This window comes from Mobula hypostoma, chromosome 8, assembly GCF_963921235.1.
Source record: "Mobula hypostoma chromosome 8, sMobHyp1.1, whole genome shotgun sequence".
Taxonomy (NCBI): domain Eukaryota; kingdom Metazoa; phylum Chordata; class Chondrichthyes; order Myliobatiformes; family Myliobatidae; genus Mobula; species Mobula hypostoma.
Genome location: NC_086104.1, coordinates 78834807 through 78857382, shown reverse-complemented (window position 1 = coordinate 78857382; position 22576 = coordinate 78834807). Strand labels below are relative to the sequence as shown.

Here is a 22576-nt window from a genome sequence, read left to right as displayed (position 1 = left end):
ATAGTATTAGGTCAGACTTCCAGATTGTGAATTTCTTTTTTCCTGAAATTGAACCCAAATGACCATGAGTAGATACCTTGATTTGCAGCATTAAAATTATTGAAGTAGCTGAAAAGGGATAGTTCCTTTCTGGAAGAAAATATATATCTGATATTCTACTTAGGATATCTCCAAAGGAGGAATGCATGAAGTAAATGGTTTGCTGATAGCTTTTGACAATCTTGTGAAATAAGAGTAATACAATAAACACATGCAGATTTTTAAAATTATTGTTACTTTATTCTCAGTGTATAGCAATTCTAAACAAAGATAATACTTTACAATGATTTCTAGAGTGCACTAAAGTTAAGCTTGTACTGTTTCTGATCATTTCTCTTACATTAGATTAGGTTTAATGGAAGCTATTTGCAACCACAAATAAATTGCAGTATTCTTAGGCTTTTGTTTAGAAAAATTAGTTATGCAAAAATATGCCAACAATTTATATTTCTACTGAATTCCTTTTCAGCAATGGAGACAAATCTGATTACTTAACCGTAGACCAATTAGTCAGCTTTCTGAATGAAGTAAGCTTCTTTCATTCATTAACTGTGTCATGCTTCTGCTTGCAATAGTTTGCTCTACTCAGGGCTTCCTGATGAGTGTAATGCATGGATTGTGCCTCTGTTTGTTTGCTATCAATGAAGTAACAATAATGACAGCCAAGTGCATAAAATTAAACACCATTTCATGCACGACTGAATTTGCTTCTGCTTTGCAAGTATTGCATGCTGCTTTTATGTTTACTCTGTGGATACTGAATTTGTTGGAAATTTGGAAATATATGTCTTTTTATACATTAGTGAAGTTCCTTGGGTTACTATTGTGAATGTTGTTTTCAGCTAAGTTCTTAAAAATAATTTGTGATCTTAATTCTGCTGCTCTAATACTATAGAGTAGTAAACTCACATAAAAAAATGCCGAATCCATTTATGCTGAAATCTCCTATCTAGATATTACAGACAATAGGTGCAGGAGTAGGTCATTCAGCCCTTTGAGCCAGTACTGCCATTCACTGTGATCATGGCTGATCATCCACAATCAGTACCCTTTTTCTGCCTTCTCCCCATATCCCTTCACTCCACTATATTTAAAAGCTCTATCTAACTCTTTCTTGAAAGAATCCAGAGAATTAGCCTTCACTGCCTTCTGAGGCAGAGCATTCCACAGAACCACAACCCTCTGTGTGAAGAAATTTTTCTTCAACTCCATTCTAAATTGTCTACCCCTTATTCTTAAACTGAGGCCTCTGGTTCTGGACTCCCCCAAAACCAGGAACATGTTTCCTGCCTCTAGTGTGTCCAATCCCTTAATAATCTTATATGTTTCAATCAGATCCCCACTCATCCTGACGAAGGGTCTCGGCCTGAAACGTCGACTGTACCTCTTCCTAGAGATGCTGCCTGGCCTGCTGTGTTCACCAGCAACTTTGATGTGTGTTGCTTGAATTTCCAGCATCTGCAGAATTCCTGTTGTTTCCCTTCTCATCCTTCTAAATTCCAGTGTATACAACGCCAGTTGCTCCAATCTTTCAACATATGACAGTCCTGCCATCCCGGGTATTAACTTCGTGAACCTACGCTGCACTCCCTCAATAGCTAGAATGTCCTTCCTCAAATTTACAATATGAACTTACAATTCATATTGTAAATGAGTTACTGCCTCTCCTTTAGCAACAGAATGAGAAGAATTGTAATCCTATCTGTTTGAAGTATTCGTATATGAATATTGAATAAATCTGTGTGCAATTCTTCTGGCTTTCTGTGTGCTCGGGTATTCCGTGTTTACTGTAAATGACTTATCTCCTCTACCAGAGAAAAAAATACATTAAAGAAAGATGCCAAATGTTTGTGCTTTACAATCCCACTTCATCATGTCGTGGACTGTAGATCTAAACCAGCATGAAAAATTTTAAAATAATGTATTTTTTTACATCCACTTTTATTCAGATCTTATTTTAAAAAACTGTATAGTCATGAAACGCTACATTCTGCTGCATTGTGTGCAGTACTTTGGTCAAGTGAACTGAAAAATAGTCATTCATATCCTGCATTATCCATGTTTATCTTTGAGGATAGTTTGAGGTATTTATATTTTGTGAAAAGTCATCTGGTCTTGTGTGATACAGTGCTATCGACAGTTGATTCCAGTTAATCGGGCCTTTGGTTAATTGTGACAGCCACTTATTGGGCCAACTCCTAAAGAACAAAAGCTAATCAAGAAAATAGCTGGCATTCCCTTCACTTATTTGGGACAATATGCTCCTTAATTGGGCAGGAAACTGTTGCCGAAGTTTCTAACTAATGTCAGTGTTTGCATTTGTGTTGCCATTAGATACTACACCGTACTTAGAGCAAACAGTTTTTCAGTAGCGTCAGTTGTGTATGTTTGTGTTCTAAAAGCAATGATAGTTGCCAAAAAATCAGCAGCAAGACAATTCAGAACTGTTTTGCTCACTGTGGTTTCAAGCATTCGAGCTTGGAGATGCCAGTTTTGGTGATGCCGAGAGTGAAAATGAAACAATTTCTCTACTTCAACAAGTTAGGAACTGTGAAGAATTTGAAGATGTTGGCAATCATCTTGAATGTTACAATGAAAATGAAGATTTGGAGGATGCATTTTTTGAAAGAATTGTATGAAGTAGTCCATTATTTACACTAGGTGTCTGCACTGATTTTGTTTATTTACAGTTAATCAAAAGAACACAGCAGTATACACTGGATTAATTTCTCCAATAACTATTCTGAATTAATATAATTTTATAGTATTGTGGTAGTATTAACAGTGTTCTAATTTTTGTCAGTTTTTCATTCAAATACATAATTCATTACTCAGTTAAGTTTTTAATGATTTCCATGAAACTTTGGCTAATTGGGGCAGCCACTTACTTGAGCTAAAATGTACTGGTCCTGACTCACTTGGCCGAAATCCACTGTATAGGTTTCAGAATTTAGATCTCATAAGTAAATAGAATTGATCTGTGATTTTAATTGTAATGATGTTTTCTTTTAAGTTTGGGAAATATATCATGTATGTTTATTTAAGTACTTAAAATATGTTGCTGGAAGGATATTTTCCCAAAATTTTTGCTTTACCCTGCATTTGCTCAAAACTGATTAGGCATTTCAAGAACCAAGGCATGCAGCCTGGAAAGTTGAAATTAATTCACCGTAATTACCATGGCTTAGGATAGAAATTAATTCACGATAATTACCATGGCAAGAGGACACTCAAAGGTCTCAATTAATGCTAATGTATTTTGGTTCATACATCAAGTACGTTGTACAAGATACCCTGATGCCTTTACCCTACACCACCGCCAAAATAGGTTAGTGCATTTGGGGGAGAAACAGCAATAAGTCAATATGCAGATAATGAATTCTAATAAAAGCAAAAGAAGTAAATAAATGGATTTAGACCAAAGGATCATAAGACATAGGAGCAGAATTAGGCTACTTGGCCCATCGAGTCTGCTCTGCCATTCCATCATGGCTGGTTTATTATGCCTTTCAACCCCGTTCTTCTGCCATCTCCCCATAATCTTTATTGCCCTTACTAATCAGGAATCTATTAACCTCCGCTTTAAATATACCCAGTGACAGATTCCACAGATTCACTGCCCTCTGGCTAAAGAAATTCCTCTTCATCTCTGTTCAAAATGGATGTCTCTCTTTTCTGAGCCTGTGCGCTCTGGCCTCATGCCGTTTTCTCCTTGTTACCGTCAGGTAGGAAATATAGAAGTCTGAAGGTACACACTCAGCGATTCAGGAACAGCTTCTTCCCCTCTGTTTTCCGATTCCTAAATGGACATTGAACCTGTGAACACTACCTCACTTTTTTTTTATATATGTTTCAGGTTTTTTTTGCATGATTTTTAATCTGTTCAATATACATATACTGTAATTGATTTATTTATTTATTATTTTTTTCTCTCTTCTATTGCATTGAACTACTGCTGCTAAGTTAACAAATTTCATGACACATGTTGGTGGTAAAAAACCTGATTCTGGTCCTTTAATCACCCATGATAGGAAACATCCGCTCCACATCCACTCACTAATGGACAAAAAGAATCACAGAACTCCAGTGCAAGAAACAACTTTGTCAACACTCACTTTCTACATTGAGAGTAAAGCTTGCAGATAGGCCAGGTAGCCCAAACCAAGGCCGAGTCTGTCATTCTTCTATCATTACTCATATAACTATCAGCTGAACCTTCTGTTTCAATCTCCCACTTAGAGGGATTCTTATTGCTTTAACATCTGCTTGCAGTAATGTCCTTAACAGTTTCAGAGTTCTCCTTTGACTTCATGGCTAGCTTATATTTATGACATCTAGATTTGTTTAATAATTGATGAAAGTGGAAACACGTTTGATGCATGTATTCCATCAAAGCCATTTGTAATTTTAAAAATATCTCAAAATTGTTTTTAATAAAAGAAAAGTGACTAGGGCTACTCATTCTTTTCTGGAAGATTAACTTCACTGTTCAGGTATTAAACTTGTAAATATTTTTTTCACCCTCTTCAGTTCTTCTATATCTGTTTTGTGGTATTGACACCAGAACTTTACATAATGGTCTAAGGTTTGATATGTTCAGCAAGCCTACACTTCTTAACACTGTATGTCTGGGCTTGGTTGGCACTCAGATAAGTTTTATATCTTCCAATTTGCTAGCTAGGTTGAACAATTCTCTTAATTGTTCTCTGATTTCACACACACTCACGGTCATGAGACGACTCTATAGTACTTTACTTTGAAATATCAGTATTTAACAGTTTGCATTGGCTCTGCCCAATATTCCTTAGTTACTTCAAGGAATTCATTTGAGATTAGCCAAATAAGTCTTCTTCCATTTGAAATGCATACTGGTTATTTGTTGTTTTGTTTACTCTATTAGTTGGAATCCCAATAATTGTTCTGACACTAATGTTGAAGAGACTTGCCTGTAATTCTGTCCTTCCTGACGTTGTCCCTTTCTCTGTGGCAGAGTTTTCCAACTTTTTCAGATGAAAGCTGGACTGGATCATACTCAGTAATATATGTGCCCCTCTCTCCAATAAATACTTGATAGCCTATCAGGCCGCTCCTTTTTTCAGAAATTGAGTCAAACCTAGGGGGCATCAGTGCATTTTTATTTGTTTTACCTTTTTGTAAACTTTATAACTCAATATTTTTCCTGTAAACTATGGGGTTCAACTATTCCCCACTTCTAAGAGATTTTGTTGGAGTTGGAACCACTACTCTTAAGGAGACATTCAGTGGGTTTACTGGTGCTTCTGCTATGTCTTCTCTAGTTTAAAATCTATCCAGATAATTAAATTTTGCATTATTTGTGTTTGATTAGTTTACTTAATATATTATACCTTTTAACTTTTTTAATGGAGTTGTAGAGTCGAGGAACAGGCTCTTCAGCTCACCATGTGCATGCTTCCATCAAGTACCCGTCGACATTAATCCCGTCTCATTCTTCCCACATTTCCATCAGTTCCCTCCACCAGTTGCTGCCACTCACAAAGGACAGTATCAGTACAAAGGACAGTGTACACAGCTAATAACCAACCTATCCTTACCTCTTTGGTATATGGAAGCCACAGCACCCAGAAAAAACTCACGCAATGATGAGGGGAACTTGCACAAGGCGCATAGGATGTCAGGGTTGAACTCGGGTTGCTGAATCTGCAAGCAATACCCTTGGCCTCCATGTAGTTATAAGACACGTAATTGCACTTGCCAAGTTCACCTGATCAGATTCTCTCGTAACTAGTGACTATCCTGTCATAACCAATTCCCACTTTGACTTCTCTGTGCCTGTGAGATAATAATTTGTTCTTCCATTTGTTGATAACTTAGAGTAATTTCATGGTTCTACTTTGCCTTCTTTAATCTCCCTTGTCATGCTCTTCTTTGGTCCAAGTACTGAATATAACAAAAAGCTTTGAACCAGAAGTATTGACTAAAACAAAAGGAATTGAGAAATAACACAAATTTCAAAGTAATTGTGAAAGCAATAGCAATGTGATTTAATGTAAATTATATAAGCAACTTTTATTATATAAAGAAGAAATACATTTGTAAAATTTATTCTGTAACTTATAATTAGACATCCTTTTGTCATGATAAGTATAATTAAATAGCCACTAAAGTATTATCAGGTGATTTTAAAGAGAGAAGAAAATATTAATAATTTGTCACCCGAAGTTAGAACTATATATTTCAGTGTGAATTTGAAGATACACTGACATAAATCTATAGCATTAGAACATACTGTATAATATGAATAAGATATGTAATAGGACACTTTTACAATTGTTTGACAATGTGGCATGATATAATTCTATGGAAAACCTTTAGTTAATGGCAGGCTGATGAAAATTGTGACTTACCTATTAGCTCTGTTTTATCTCTGAAGTGGGCTGACTATCCGGGGGAAAATAAAATAACACCGGAAAACACCTTTCCCTTCATAATGTGCCAAGATACTTGGATATTGGCAAATATTTGAGAAAAAGGTCTGAAGATTTTCCCTGTTCTTAATCCAAAGTGAAATCACGTGCACATGCATGTATATACACACACACGCGTTCATGTTTGCATGCACAATAGGTAAGGGTAAGATAAATGAACACTAGCAAAACCAGGAAATGCATTGGATATTCTCATGAAAGCAGCTTTTCTGTACATCGATACAATGGCAAAATGCCAGTAAAGATCAACTTCTACTGAATTTCACAGTCTATAAAATCCATCTGTTTTGATGTTGAAAACCATTACAGCTATTACAGGTGTAGTAGAGTACGTAATTCCTAAATATATAAGGTTATCATCACCCAATCTTGAAATAGCTGTTCTTGAGTTATCGAGTCAATCTCATTTATTGAAATGCTGACCTCATTTCATGGCTGACCTGTAGTAAGCACATGCAGAAGGCTTTACTCTTTCATAACAACATAGGGAATGCTTTGAAGGGTAAAATTGCAATGTTTCTCAAACTTTAGCTCATTTTATATGATACTTAAAGAAAATGCATGCAGAAATGATGGGCATTATGTTCATTATCATCTTTACTGTTGTACCTTATCAGTAAACGCAAATGACCAAAGGGAAAACACACATATATTTTACTTTTAATAATAATTCTTGCACATTTATTATTTTTTCTGTTGTAAGACATTGGTGGGAAACACTTTAATTCAGTCATTTCCTTACTGTAGAATCAACGAGATCCTCGCCTGAATGAAATTTTGTTCCCCTTCTATGACACGAAAAGAGCGATGCAGATACTTGAGAATTATGAACCAGATGAAACACTGAGAAAACAAGGTAAGCTCTCTTGCAACTCTCTGCCTTAATATAAGGTAAAGTTTGAGTGATGGGGTATATAATTTTCAAACATTTTCTGCTGTTGTTTTATCCAGCATTTTTTTGTTTGCACAACTGTTACATTTTGGTCCTGAGGTCTTTTTATTTTGTTTGTAATGCAGATGCATTCATCTGCGTTTCATATTAGTGAAACACCCCACATTTAACACTAGGATTTAATCTAATCTCCATAAGATAATGCTTTGTTTAATTATATATGTCTATTATTATTGCTGCTGTTTGTCTTGGAAGTCACATATTCTCTGCCTCATAGATGAACTGCCTTAAAAGGAGAGAAGCTGCAGTTTTTCCACATGGTAGTAACTAAAAGCACTATGGAAAATTTAATCTTTTCCATTCAATCAAAGTGGCAATTTAATATTAAATACTGTGGCTGGAAAACTAATAGTGAAAGTTTTTTTTATTGTTGGAGATTCATAAAAGATGTCTAGAGAGAAACTAAGTTTGTTAAAGCTGAGTTTTGAGCACACTCAAGTGTTCCAAGATGGTGTGTGAACATCAGCACATTGATGAGGTTGCACGAGTCCTTTGTGGATGTTTGCCAGAAGTGCATAGATGAAGCAGATCGATTAGTGTATAATGCTGAGTGGACACTGGTGCTCTATATTGAAGCTTCAGCTATTAGGTTACATTCCTCTGTTACCTTTGCATGGCCACAACATGCAATCAGCAACAGAAAGGGTTTGCACACCTCATGATTCCACCCATCCAACACCCCAGTAGTGCTTGAGTTACAGGCTATTTTTCATTGGTTAGAGGACACAAAAATTCACATTATTGAAGTCATGTAGCATGGTCCTTGTGGATGCAATGATGGTCAAACACTAAACCACTTGATGTTAATGATTGTAATGGGAAAGTGTTGCATTTTCAATTGTATGCATACCATTGTAAAGCTTGGGGAATTATCCGAAGACAAGCCTCGTCTTGTATGTAATTGAGTAGGACAGTAAGATTCTCTTTCCTGAGTTTAAATAAAAAAGAGATTTATTTTCAATTAATCTGATTAGATTAATTACTACTTTGTTTGTAAATGATACCAGTCTTTTCGATCTTTCATATAGTACACTTCACTCAAAATATTATTTCAGGTCCTGTAAGAATTCTTGGGCTGTGTTAGATTTTGACTCCATATCTGTAATGATTATTGCATAGTTGTTCCCCTTGGAACAACATTTTGAATATACAAATTCCTGGTGAGCAGTTTCACAACACAGCAAGCTTCTTGTTGGAGAAAGTATTTAGTATTTAGTATTTAGAAGAGTTACCGAATGGAAAAAAAAACTCCAGTGCCTGTTTGTCAAGTATTAGATCTGCTCATAGGGCATTCCACTAATGCTTGACATGCCCATGACTTATACATAGGTTTAATTTTCACATCTTCTAAACAATAATTTATCAATAAAAATTAAGCACTTACAAATGCATGCCTTTGTAAATTCCTTTCAACAAAAAAATGATTTTCTGCTCTTAGTACGTTTTGCAAAATGAATACATATACTGCTGAGTCATCAAAGCTTCCTCCAGAGTGTAGTTGCAAACATAAAGTCTGTTATGATTTTAACTGTTTATATTCTTCCTTTGTATTAAAAAGTGTTCTCTTGATTTACTAGTCTTTGCCCAAAATTAAAATTTAATTGGAAGATTTTCCTTGAAGAGTTGCAATCAGAAAAATCTCAGCAAGCCCATGATTCTCATTGCAATGTAGGGAGGAGGTTGGGAGAGACCTTTTCAAGGTTTAGAAAATTATGAGGGTCATAGAAAGGACAGAAAGTTAGTGTGTTTTTCCCAGAGCAAGGGAATCTTTCACTAGAGAGCACGAGTTTAAGGTAAGAGGGAGATATTTAAAGAAGATCTGAGGGTTAATTATTTCACACAGAGGGTGGTGGTTATCTGCCAGAGGAGGTGGTAGAGTCAGATACCATTACAGTGTTCAAAGGGCATTTGGACAGTAACTTAGGCAGAATAGATATAGAGGAGTATAGGCCTGCTGCAGGCAGCCAGGATTGGTGTAGGTAGGCTTCACTGTCAGCATGGATGAGATGGACTGAAATGGCTAATTTCTGTGCTTTGTGATTCTATGATTTTTTGACCCCAAAACATTATCGATTTTATGCGCAGTACCGGGTTCTTGGATGGTGTTTTATTGAAACACATAGAAATGCAAGTAAAGAAAGCTGTTTGGACCTTCTGATCCTGTTCTATCATTCTGATCGGACCGTGTATCTCAATGCCATGCTGCCGCTCTCTCCTCATCCCCTTCATAACTTTTGTTTTCCACACTGGCCTCCACAACTTTCTGCAGTAGGGATCTCTGCAACTTCACCACCCTTTGAGAGATGAAAACTTTCATCTCAGTCCTGAACGGCATTAGTTGTGGCCTGAGATTCTGTCCCATGGCTTCAAAAGCTTTCAACTAACCTCCACTCAGTCAATTGACCCCCTTCTCTGACCTTTACACCAGATCTAACTCAATTTACAGTTGATGAACTTTGCAGGTTTATCATGAGGTGATCCTTGCACTGACCAGACTCATTTTCACTGATTTATGCTAACAAGATTAACTAAAGCTTTTGCTTCATTAATGTGTTGAGGTGAGGTAGAACAAATGGACTGTCACATTGACTCCTCAGCTATTAAAGTTAATAACTTTAAACTTTTATAACTTCATTTAGTGAAAACTTAATAAAATCCTTCCCCACCCATCTTCCTATTCATCCAGCAAATTTTCCCATACGCTGGATTATTTGGACCAAGACACTTGGGCTAGTTTTGCACTCTGCCCCACGGCTTTCAGTTCTTCAGCTTGACCTTGGGGCCATATTTCCTCATGCATTTCCACAAATTTATGACCTGATATCACAGTGTTGTTAAGGCATGATATTTTCCTGTCTGCAGGTGGTGAGACCATCTGATACTGTAAATCAAGAAAACACAACCAAAAAAAAGTTTCTTTTTGTACTGTACAATGCTGAGTTGATTGCATTTTATGCAGATTGTTGAAGTGAACAAAAATCTGAATTAGCTTGAACTGAGCGCTCTTTCTCACTTACTGAACTACCCAAAAATGTTTCAAATGTGGGATCTTTGATAATGAGGCCACCACATTTTTCCTGTCTTCAAAGCACAGTGTCAAGTGGTGGTTTCTATAAAACATAAAGCATATCACTTTGTGTTTTTACTATACTGGTGAAATCTGCCATCTAGTGGATATTGAATTAAACTGACTGGATGAACCATTTCCTTAATGGCACAGTTTTATAAACTTGAATAATCTTTCTTTGCAGTCCTGACCTCATATCTTTTCCATAGAAAACCTACATCTCTGTAGCAGTATTCACCTCTGCCTCCCAGTCCAAACCCTCTGCCATTAAAACTCTAATCTATATTATTCTTATTCAAATTTCACAAATGTTGCTCGACCACTAAATTCCAAGAATTTTTGCCTTTGGATTAACAGTATTAGCAGCATTTGAATTTTTTTTACTCCATTCCTCCTTTTGCTGTCTCCATGGTACAAATCTCTGTAAACTGTAGATCCCACAATACCCTGACCTCCATACCCTATTCTACTCCAAACCATCTCACTGAAATCTTATCTGGCAGAATTTGGCTCCCCATTCCCTTCCACCTCAAGTTTAAATTTCCCTTTTTTTTAAACTCCATTTATTCCTGCAACCCCATATGCTTTTCTCTGATGACCTTTGCATTCTCCACTGCATTTGTTTTCCCCATTCCTTTACCTTCAAGTACCTAGGCTCAACAATCTGGAATTCCTTTGCCCGATTCTTTCACCAACCTTCCCCTTTAAGGCCTCCTTTCAAGCATACTGTTTTAGCCAACTTCCTATTGATTCATAGTAGGGGAATTAATGGTTATTGGGAAAAGGCAGGTAGGTGGAGATGAGTCCATGGTCAGATCAGCCATGATCTTATTGAATGGCGGAGCAGGCTCGATGGGTCAGATGGCCTACTCCTACTCCTATTTCTTATGTTCTTATGTTTTTTTTTAAACTCTCTTTGGTTTCGCATTCATCATGACCGAATGATACACTGAGTATATGTTCATGGTCTTCTGCTGTTACAGCCCATCCACCTCAAGATGTGATGTGTTGTGTGTTTAGACGTGTGCCTGCGCATTATTGTCGTAACATGTGACTCATGAGTTACCATCACCTTACTGTCAGCTTGGGCCAGTCTGGCCATTCTTCTCTGGCCACTCTCATTAACAAGGTGCCACTGGATCTTTATTCTGCACCATTCTCTGTAAACTCTAGGGGCTGTTGTGTGTGAAAATTGTAGGGGGTCGACAGTTTCTGAGATACTCAAGCCACCACGTCTGGCACCAACAATCATTCCATGGTCAAAGTCACATTTCTTCCCCATTCTGATGCTTGTTCTTCTCAGTACAGCATTATTCAGCATCATCCTATCATGTCTCATCCAGTGACACACTCACAGGCACCCAGGCCAAACATTCCCCATTTCCCTTCAGTGTTCAAAGATTGTCAACCCAATAGCTGTGATCTTCTTTGAGTATGATTCCTATTGGCCATTTTTTTTTTCCTCATTTCCTTCACTATATCCCGAAATTCTGGAGCCGTCCTCAGCCTGGGCAATCGTTTATCCATTACAGAAATGTGCTGTGATTTTATAAGACCATAAGACATAAGGGTAGAGTTAGGACATCTGCCCCATTGTGTCTGCTCTGCCATACCTACATGGCTGATTTATTATCCCTTTCAACCCCATTCTCCTGCCTTCTCCCCATAACTTTTGACACGCTGACTAATCAAAAACCTATCAACATCTGCTTTAAATATAGCCAGTGACTTCGCTTCCACAGCCATCTGTGACAATGAATTCCACAGATTCACCACCTTTTGGCTGAAGAAATTCCTTCCCATCCCTGTTCCAAGAATCCTTTTATTCCAAGAATCATTCATGTCAAGCTCTGCTGGACTGTCTCCCATGCCTGCACATCTTTTCTTAGATAAGAGGCCAATGCTTCAAGTGCAGTCTGACCAATGCCTTATAAAGCCTCAGCATCACATCCTTGCTCTTATATTCTAGTCCTTTCGAATGCTAACATTGCATTTGCCTTCCTTACCATCAATTCAACCTGCCTTTAGGAAATCTTGCACGAGGACTCCCAAGTCCCTTTTCACCTCTGATTTTTGAATTTTCTCCCTGTTTAGAAAATAGTCTATACCTTTATTCCTTCAACCAAAGTGCATGACCATACATTTCCCTGAACTATATTCCATCTGCTACTTGTTTGCCCCATTCTCCCAATCTGTCTAAGTCCTTCTTCAGACTCTTGCTTCCTCAACACTACCTGCCCCTCCACCTATCTTTGTATTGACTGCAAACTTAACCACAAAGCCATCATTTCCATCATACACATTATTGATGTATGACATGAAAACAAGTGCTCCCGTTACCATCTCCTGTGGAATAAATCTCTTACTAGCTCTTCCTTCAGTTAGTCCTGACAAAGGGTCTTGGCCTGAAACGTCAACTGTACCTCTTCCTAGAGATGCTGCCTGGCCTGCTGCGTTCACCAGCAACTTTGATGTGTGTTGCTTGAACTTCCAGCATCTGCAGAATTCTTCGTGTTCCTGCGGAATACTGCTAGTTGGCGAGCAGCAACCAGTAAAGGACCCTTTTATTCCAGCTGTTTGCCTCCTGCCAGTCAGACGATCTTCTATCCATGCTAGCATCATGTGGGAAGGTACCAATGGCCAAAATTGTGATACAGGTCATTAGAATTTCTAAGCAATGCATCATTACTGAATCTACAATATCTGAAGAAGCTGACCAAATGTTTGTTCAAAATTTGACCTGGAGGAGTTAGCTAAATACGGAGAATCAGAAGGAAGGCAGGAAGAGTAGGCGAGTTAAGGTTCTGACACCAGGGTGGGTGCAGAAATGGACAGAGGAGTGAGCTGAGCCAAGATGGGATAAGGCATGGAAGAGACTATAAGGCAAAGCTCAATAATTTTAAGACCAAAGTTCCAATAAATAAACAAGGAAGAAGAGTTACAAGGAAAAGGGTATAATACAATAGAGAATGTAGCCAAAGCAATACACATAAATGCTGTAGGAACTTAGCAGGTCATAAAAGAATTGGTTTCACCAATGTAGAGGAGGCCATATTGGGAGCACTGGATAGAATAGATGACCCCAACAGATTCACAGGTGAAATGTTGTCTCATCTGGAAGGGCTGTTTGGAGCACTGAAAGTAAGAGAGGAGGTGAATGGGAAGATGTAGCATTTCTGTCACTTGCAGGGATATGTGCCAGGAGGGAGATTAGTGGAGAATGACAAATAGACAAGGGAATTAATGAAGGAGTGATCCCTGCGGAAAGCAGAGAGTGGAGGAGAGGTACAGATATGTTTGGTGGAAGAAGATGGAGGAAGTTGCGGAGAATTGGATACGGAAGCTCATGGGATGGTAGAGGCACTCTGTCCCCTTAAGGCAGGGGGAAGATGGGTTGAGCACGGACGTCCGGGAAGTAGAGGATAATTGGGTCAGGGCAGCATCAGTGGTAGAGGAAAGGAAACCCCATTCTTTGAAGGAGGATGAAAGCGCTGAAGTTCTGGAAAAGAAAGCCTCATCCTAGGAACAGATTCTGGTTGGTCCTGCCCCACTGAATCATGTCTGCATACCTTGACTCTATTCCACCATGCTTGGTTCATTCCCTTCCCACCTACATCCTCAGCACTTCACATGTTTTCAATCTACTCAAGAACGTTCAATTCCCTGCCTCTGACTGTCTCATTTAAATCACGGATGTCCAGTCCCTATACACTTTTATCCCCCATCTTTCTCAACAAAAGATCCAACAAATTCCTCTCCACCACCACCCACCTCCATCTGGTGGAACTGGTCCTCACACTCAACAATTTCTCCTTCGGCTCCTCCTACTTTCTCCTAACTCAAGGGGTTGTCATGGGCACCCGCAAGGGCCCTAGCTATGCCTGCCTTTTTGTTGGCTATGTGGAACAGTTCATGTTCGAAGCCGTTCCTGGTAATACTCCCCTTCTCTTCCTATGCTACATTGACGACTGCATTGGTGCAACTTCATGCATCAATGCTGAGCTCATCAATTTCATCAACATTGCCTCCAACTTCCACCCTGTCCTTAAATTCACTTGGCTCATTTCTGATCACCTCTCCCCTTTCTTAATCTTTCTGTCTCCATCTCTGGAGACAAACTATCTACCAACATCTTTTATAAACCTACTGATTCCCATCGTTATCTTAACTATTTCTTTTCCTACCCTGCCTCCTATAAAAAATGCTATTCTCTTTTCTTATTTCCTTTGTCTCTGGCATATCTGTTCCCAGGATCAGCCTTTCCTTTCCAAAATATCAGGGATGTCCTCCTTTTTCAAAGAACAGGATTTCCCTTTCTCCAGTGTTGATGCTGTCATCAGCCGCATCGCGTCCATTTTCTGGACATCCCTGGTCACCCCATCTTCCTGCCACCTTAACAGGGATAGAGCTCCTCTTGTCCTCACCGACCACCCCATGAGCCTTCGCATCCAATGCATCATTCTCAGCAGCTTCAGTGGACTTTAATGGGATCCTACCACCAAATACATCTTTACCTTCTCCCCACTCTCCACTTTCCACAGGGATCACTCCATCCATGCTTCCCTTGTCCATTCTTCCCTCCCCTGTTGGGGTCATCTGTCTGGTGCTCCACTACGTTAGTGAGACCTGGCGTGAATTGGGGGACTGCATTTTCAAGCACCTCCACTACATCCCCCAAAAGCAGAATTTCCCAGTGGCCAACTATTTTAATTCCCATCCCCATTCCCGTTCTGACATAATAGTCCATGACTTCCTCTTTTGCCAAGATGAGGCCACCCTCAGGGTGGAGGAGCAACACCTCAAATTCCGTCTGGGTAGCCTCCAAACTGATGGCATGAATATAGATTTCTCTGTCCTTGCCTCTTCTTTAGCCCCACTTTGGCCTCTTCACTCTTCTCCTCACCTGCCTATCACCTCCCCCTGGTGCCCCACCTTCTTTCCTTTCTCCCAACCTCCATTCTCCTCTCCTATTAGACTCTCCTTCTCCAGCCCTTTACCTTTCTCACCAACCTGGCCTCACCTATTAGCTTCCAGCTCATCCTCTTTCCATCCTCCTTCCCCTGACCTTTTTACTGTGGTGTTTTCCCCCTTTCTTTCCTGTCTTGGAGAAAGGGTCTCTGCCCGAAATATTGACCGTTTACTCATTTCCACCGGCGCCTTTACTTCCTGAGAAAACTAAAGAAATTTGGCCTGTCCCCTAAAACCCTCACTAATTTTTATAGATGCACCATAGAAAGCATTCTTCTAGGGTGCATCACAACCTGGTATGGAAGTTGTACTGTCCAAGACTGAAAGAAGCTGCGGAAGATCATGAACACAGCGCAGCACATCACACAAACCAATCTTCCGTCCGTGGACTCACTTTACGCTGCACGCTGTTGGAGCAGTGCTGCCAGGATAATCAAGGACACGACCCACCCAGCCAACAGACTTTTCATCCCTCTTCCCTCCGGGAGAAGGCTCAGAAGCTTGAAGACTCATACGGTCAGATTTGGGAACAGCTTCTTTCCAACTGTGATAAGACTGCTGAACGGATCCTGACCCAGGTCTGGGCCGTACCCGCCAAATATCCGGACCTGCCTCTCGGTTTTTTTTGCACTACCTTACTCTCCTTCTCCAGCCCTTTACCTTTCTCACCAACCTGGCCTCACCTATTAGCTTCCAGCTCATCCTCTTTCCATCCTCCTTCCCCTGACCTTTTCCTATTTTCTATTTATGATCTATGATTTAAATTTTTAATAGTTACTAATTTTAACTATTTTTAATATCTTTAATATTTAATATTTGTAATCCAGGGAGTGTGAAGCGCAGAATCAAATATCCCGATGTGACGATTGTACATTCTAGTACCAATTGTTTGGCGACAATAAAGTATAAAGTATTTCCATTGATGCTGCCTGACCTACTGAGTTCCTACAGGATTTGTGTGTGTTCCTGTGGATCTCCAACATCTGTAGAATCTCTGTGTTTATGTAGCCAGTAATGTTCGGAATGAGTTGTAGTTTACTGTGTGTGAAAGGTGAGATTCCAAATGTGATACTGTAGTTGGGACTCAGGATGTCAAGTTCATGTATGATAGTGTCAGTAGAGGTGAGCAAAATCTTGCAGTGATGGTGAATGATATGCTAAGGAGTTCTAACATCAGTTGCTGGTTGGACAAGACATGGATATTAGAAGTGTCCTGAAGAATTGAAGACTACCCTCGGACTCTCTGATGTCTATATTAACCTGATCTTTGACATAGATCACCTCTCCTCCACGAACGACACATTGATCTCCAGACTTTAACCTCTCTCAAACTATTTGGGCCTTATGTGGCCCTCTGTCCATATCGAATCTTTCCCTACCCCCAGATATCAATCAAACCGTTATTTATCAATCAAATCTTATATAATGTTGCAGCTATATAGGACCCTGGTCAGACCCCACTTGGAGTACTGTGCTCAGTTCTGGTCACCTCACTACAGGAAGGATGTGGAAACCATAGAAAGGGTGCAGAGAAGACTTACAAGGATGTTTCCTGGATTGGGGAGCATGCCTTATGAAAACAGGTTGAGTGAACTTGGCCTTTTCTCCTTGGAGCGACTGAGGATGAAAGGTGACCTGATAGAGGTGTATAAGATGATGAGAGGCATTGATCATGTGGATAGTCAGAGGCTTTTTCCCAGGGCTGAAATGGCTGCCACAAGAGGGCACAGGTTTAAGGTGATTGGGAGTATGTACAGAGGAGATGTCAGGGGTAAGTTTTTTATGCAGAGAGTGGTGAGTGTGTGGAATGGGCTGTCAGCGCCAGTGGTGGAGGCAGAAACGATAGAACCTTTTAAGAGACTCCTGGATGGCTACATGGAGCTTAGAAAAATAGGGGGCTATGGGTAAAGCCTCGGTAGTTCTAAGGTAGGGACATGTTCAGCACAGCTTTGTGTTTCGAAGGGCCTGTATTGTGCTGCATGTTTTCTGTGTTTATCCTTCCCAACCCCCTCTTCTTTTCTCCCCCACCCCATGACCCTGAACTCCCAACTCGGCATTAGTGATGCACAGTGTATTTTCCTTTATTCTTCAGTGCTGCGGAAGGTGTAAAGATGTAATGGTGATTCAGTGATAAAACTTGGATGGTGAGAGCCAGAAATTAAATAATCATTAGCACTCACTGAACCAACTATACAGAATGTCTTTTCATCCCAAAGCCTCTGGCACAGCCTACCTTAATGGTCCTTGCTATTGACCTGTACAAATGAGATTATTGGTTACTGATAAGTGCTGGGAGTTGTCTCTTTACAGTCAGCAGTGGTTGTAATCCTGGATGAACACTTCTTGGGGGAGTTTCATCCGTGGTCTCCAGCACAACCAGGGAAAGGCAGAGAAGAGCTAAGGAAGTTTAGAGGGCTTTAATGAGCTTCATTCTCTCAGAAGAGCAGTATATCTTGGAGTAAGATTTCAGGAGTGCTTGAGGAGGTAAAGCTCATTATCCTTCTAAACACTGCTGCTTCACAATTTTTCTGGCAGCTGATATATGCAATCTCTAACAGTTTCCAGCTGACCTCTGTATGCAGATTTCCTGCACTACATGTCTCATGAACAAAGCTGATCTTTCACTGCAGTTAACCATTTTTCTGTACACTTCCCAAACTGGGTGCCAGCAGTCTGTGAAAAGTTCATGCCCACCTGAAGGAAGAGCCTTGACCTGAAGCCCCTAGAGAGGCAGGGACAGATGCTGGTTCAGTACTTCAACAGGTGCAAGGTAGACTCCAAACCCCTAACCTACTGTTTTGGGAATAGTCTACCCCTTCATGTATGCTTGCTCATTCACTATGTTGGAATTGTCCCTACTGCTGAATTGTTGGGGTTTCTTAGTTATAGAGTGCTACAGTACAGACATGAGCCCTTTGGCCCATCTAGTCCATGTCAAGCTATTATTCTGCCTAGACTCACCTGGACCATAGCCGTCAATACCACTCTCATCCATGTACTTATCCAAATTTCTCTTGTATGTTGCAATTGAGCCAGCATCCATCCACCACTTCCACTGGCAACTCGTTCTATACTCGCACCATCCTCTAAGTGAAGAAATTCTCCCTCAGGTTCCCTTTAAATATTTCATCTTTCACCCATAGCCTATAACCTTCAGTTCTATTCTCCCCCAACATCAGTGGAAACAGCCTGCTTCCATTTACTCTATTTATACCACTCATAATTTTGTATACTCCTATCAAACCTCCCCTCTTTCTCTTACGTTTTAGAGCATTAAAGTCCTAACCTATTCAACCTTTCCCTGAAACTCAGATCCTCAAGTTCCAGCGACATCCTTGTCAATTTTCTCTATACTCTTAATCTTATTTATGTTTTTTCCTGTAGGTAGGTGACCAGAACTGCACAATACTCCAAATTTGGTTTCATCAACATCTTATGCAACTTCTACGTAACGTCCCAACTCCTGTACTTCAGTGCTCTGATTTCTAAAGGCCAATATGCCAAAAATTCTCTTCATTTTCTATCTACCTTTCAAGGAATTAAGTATCTATATTTCTTGATCCTTTGTTCTCTTTCCTTCCTTAGCAAGCAGTCAGTAGGGCAGGAAAGCAGTTCCTTACAACTCAGAGCAGCACATTACCTTACTCCTGCTTCTGGTAGATTTTGCCCAATAAATAATGATTGTTTTCTTTGGGTGGTGGGGTGGAGATATGTCTCTACCAAAGGAGGTGTAAGGTGCTCCTTCCTTCCACTAACCTGCAGGTCACCCTTGGACCTGCTTAGCCCCCAGTCAAGGTCACATGAAAGCATGGGAGCAGGTGGTAGGTGGTATGAGCAGCTAGTGCATATCACAAGTCCTGGTATGAGACCACTGACGCCAGGCAGACAATCTCTGAAGAGTATTGATAATGGCTGGAGTCACCCATCTTGTAAAGACACTGCGCAGAAGAAGGCAATGGCAAACCACTTCTCTAGAACAATATGCCAAGAACAATCATGGTCATGAGACCATGATTGCCCACGTCATACGACATGGCACATAAAGATGGTGATGATATTTCCATTGCAAGAGTTTTACCTCCTGCTGTCCTCTGATAATGGAATAGGGCAATAGTGTTACATATTACAGCATTATAACTTTCATGCAGGTATTCAGCAGACAGCATTCGTCACAATGTATGTGGCAGTATTCTACAGCAGCTGCATTTTGTGCATAGGATGACTTTCAGGGGCATTATTTAAGGGGAGGAAAACAAATAAACTTGAATATCTGTGGAATATGCTGTGTCATGGTTGGTGTTTTATAAAACTCTGTTCTAGCCTTAAGGAGTGGAATTGAAAGCACTAAAAGTTAGTTGAAATTGTATTTCTGCGCATACACTGCGGTACTTAAAGTGTCATTGCATCACTTCTTAGAATGCATAGTTTTGCATTATGATGTGCTGGGTGGTTTTTTTTAATCGATGCAACAGTGAATACAGAATTAGGCTCTTCATATGACATTGTTTCCATTGGCTTCTGTTAAGGGGAGAGTGACAGTTTCAGCATAGAGTCAAATCTTTGGAGCACATTAATCAGTTCTGGTTGGTTGCACAGACCTAATTAGAGATGCTTTATTAATGTACAATATGACATTGACACAGATTTCTGAATCAAGTGGTCTGATTTGAATTAAAACTATCAATTTTGTTTTGCAGCTAATATGTCGTGTGATGGGTTCTGCAGGTACCTGATGTCAGATGAAAATGCACCTGTCTTCCTTGATCGGTTGGAGTTGTATCAAGAAATGGACCAACCTCTCTCCCATTACTTTATCAGTTCCTCTCATAATACGTATCTCATAGGCAGGCAGTTTGGAGGCAAGTCCTCTGTAGAGATGTACAGACAAGTCCTTTTATCTGGATGCAGGTTAGTCATAATGTGTTTGGAATACCTTTAAAAAGTTATTTCTGCATGAGTTTTTAAGGAAGCTAACAACATTGTAATACTCATTTGTAATTGATCCTCCACCGCCTCTTCTTCACCTCTACCCACAACAGAATCCAGGCCCCCTGAATATCAAAGTGCAGGATCTAGACGAAGAGACCACAGCACTGGATTTCACTGTATATCCTGTGTCTGGGCTGTACACAGCATTTCTTATGAAAAATTAGGATAGCAGTTTGTGATAGTCTTTTTGTTTAATTGATATTGCCTGTCCTACCTTTCGTGCCTTGTCAGCCTCTCATCTCTTCCTTGGAAAGTACTGTAGGCCGTGAACAAAATATAAAGGTGAAGATGCTCTGAGCTGGTTCTGAGATCAGTTCCTTGGATCCTTATGATCTGCCTATCTGTAGTTTCAGGGGTTGTTTGTGTTTCTTTTTCAATTTCACATTGAAACAGTTAACTTTACTATCTCCTATCTCCTCTTCCTGTGATTATTGTTGAAAAATTAACCTTTCTTGGTCACATTTCCATATTCCATTGTCCTTGTTAATCAGTATTTTAGTTTATACTTGTGGTCCTGATCCAACTGACTCAGGTGCACTTGTTGAGGTCTGACTAAAGTTTTGTGTTCGCAAGTGTATTCACTTAAAAAATATTATAATTCATGAGTCAACTTGACTCCAACAAAAGTAATTACTTTGTTTTTAAGTTCATTCCACTGCATTTCAATGTTTTGACTTTTTGTCAACTTGATTCATTTATCCAGCAATGTAACTGAAAGCTGTTTCTAACTATGGTCTCCATCAACTTATAAACTGTATGGAAAAACGATTGCCAGTCATTTTTATTCTGTTATGTAAGACAATATAAGAGACCAAAATTTTGAATATATGTTCTAGAAAAGCAAAGATCCAGATAAATAAGATTCAATTTCCATACCAGACGTGGCAGGATAATGTCACAAGTGACTGAGATGTGTAGTGGAAATGTATTGCAAACTTACATACTCTGTGGCATTTTCCTTTTGCTCAGGAGTGTCTAAGCACTCAAGCAGAACAATCAATGGAGCACATTCTCCAAGGTGACTGGTTTTATTGACTTCCCTTCAAAAGAAATCTTGGCTCACATTGAACCGATGTTAAAGCCCTTCCAACATTTCTATTAATTCTTTGCTAACAGATGCTGAAGAATTGTCAAATCGCCTTACCATATCAGTCTTGATTGGTAGATGGTTGACAGCTTGAACAATATTGCCCTTGAAAGTGCAACAGCTGTTATGCATTGCAAATTAGATGATCACAAAGTTCTGGTACTCTGCAATAGAGCGCAGATGCTCCTGAGCAGAAGGAGAATGTCACAGATTCAGAATACTCACAATTGCAAAGCACCTCCAGCACAAATTTCAAAATAGATCATTACAAAGCACTTCTGAAATAATAGCTTAAGTAAAAGACAAGATTTTGGTGTACTGCCCAGCAATTTCCAGCAGTGGAAATTCTTGCAATAAGATCTTTGTTAACAAAATAATTGAAACCTCATTTTACCGGGCGTCTCTAGAGATGCGGCTTGTAAGCCCCTTGCTAACAGCAACTGGACTCAGCGGTGAGAAAACCACCTTTCCCAAATTCCGTACGTCTAGGATCGAAATGACTTGGGTTCCACCAAAACCAGGAAATTGGGATGTTTCGACCTCCTGAATCGTGATCTGTGTGAATACTGTGTCAATACTGTCCCTATGCAATTAACCATCGACAAGAAATAATAGATTGTACACTGCATACAATTATAAAGAAAGTATATTTACAAATGTCAGCTTTATTGAGCAGTTAGTAGAAAAAGAAAAGGAAAAAAAATTTAAAAGAACCTATTACCGTTAACCTAGTCCAAATGTGCACATAAGTTGGAATTCATCTTGAAGTTGTCTTTTACTCACGTGCTAGACCCATGGTCTGCGTGAAAGCACACACCACCTTCTGAATGCCGCATGAAATCCAGCTTGAGCAAACAGGCTCCCCCCATGGAAATATTGGTCCTTCCTCCTTGAAGCCGCCATTCATCTGCACAAAGAACCTTGTGCAACAGGGACAGCATCCTCAGCCATCTTTCCTCCTGTCTTCTCCCAGCTCCCGCCAAAAAGACCTTGACCCACAGCAGTGT

The 22576-nt window shown here is 39.7% G+C and overlaps 1 protein-coding gene across 12 annotated transcripts in view; it reads left to right on the top strand.

The window, feature by feature from the left end:
• Positions 1-22576, top strand: part of plcb4a (phospholipase C, beta 4a) — a 572877-nt gene that overhangs the window by 376406 nt on the left and 173895 nt on the right. For all 12 annotated transcript variants that reach the window (XM_063056176.1, XM_063056174.1, XM_063056175.1 and 9 more), the window contains 3 exons: positions 509-566; positions 7254-7362; positions 20191-20401. In XM_063056176.1, coding sequence (XP_062912246.1) covers positions 509-566; positions 7254-7362; positions 20191-20401 — 378 coding nt within the window. The remainder of the gene's footprint in view (positions 1-508; positions 567-7253; positions 7363-20190; positions 20402-22576) is intronic.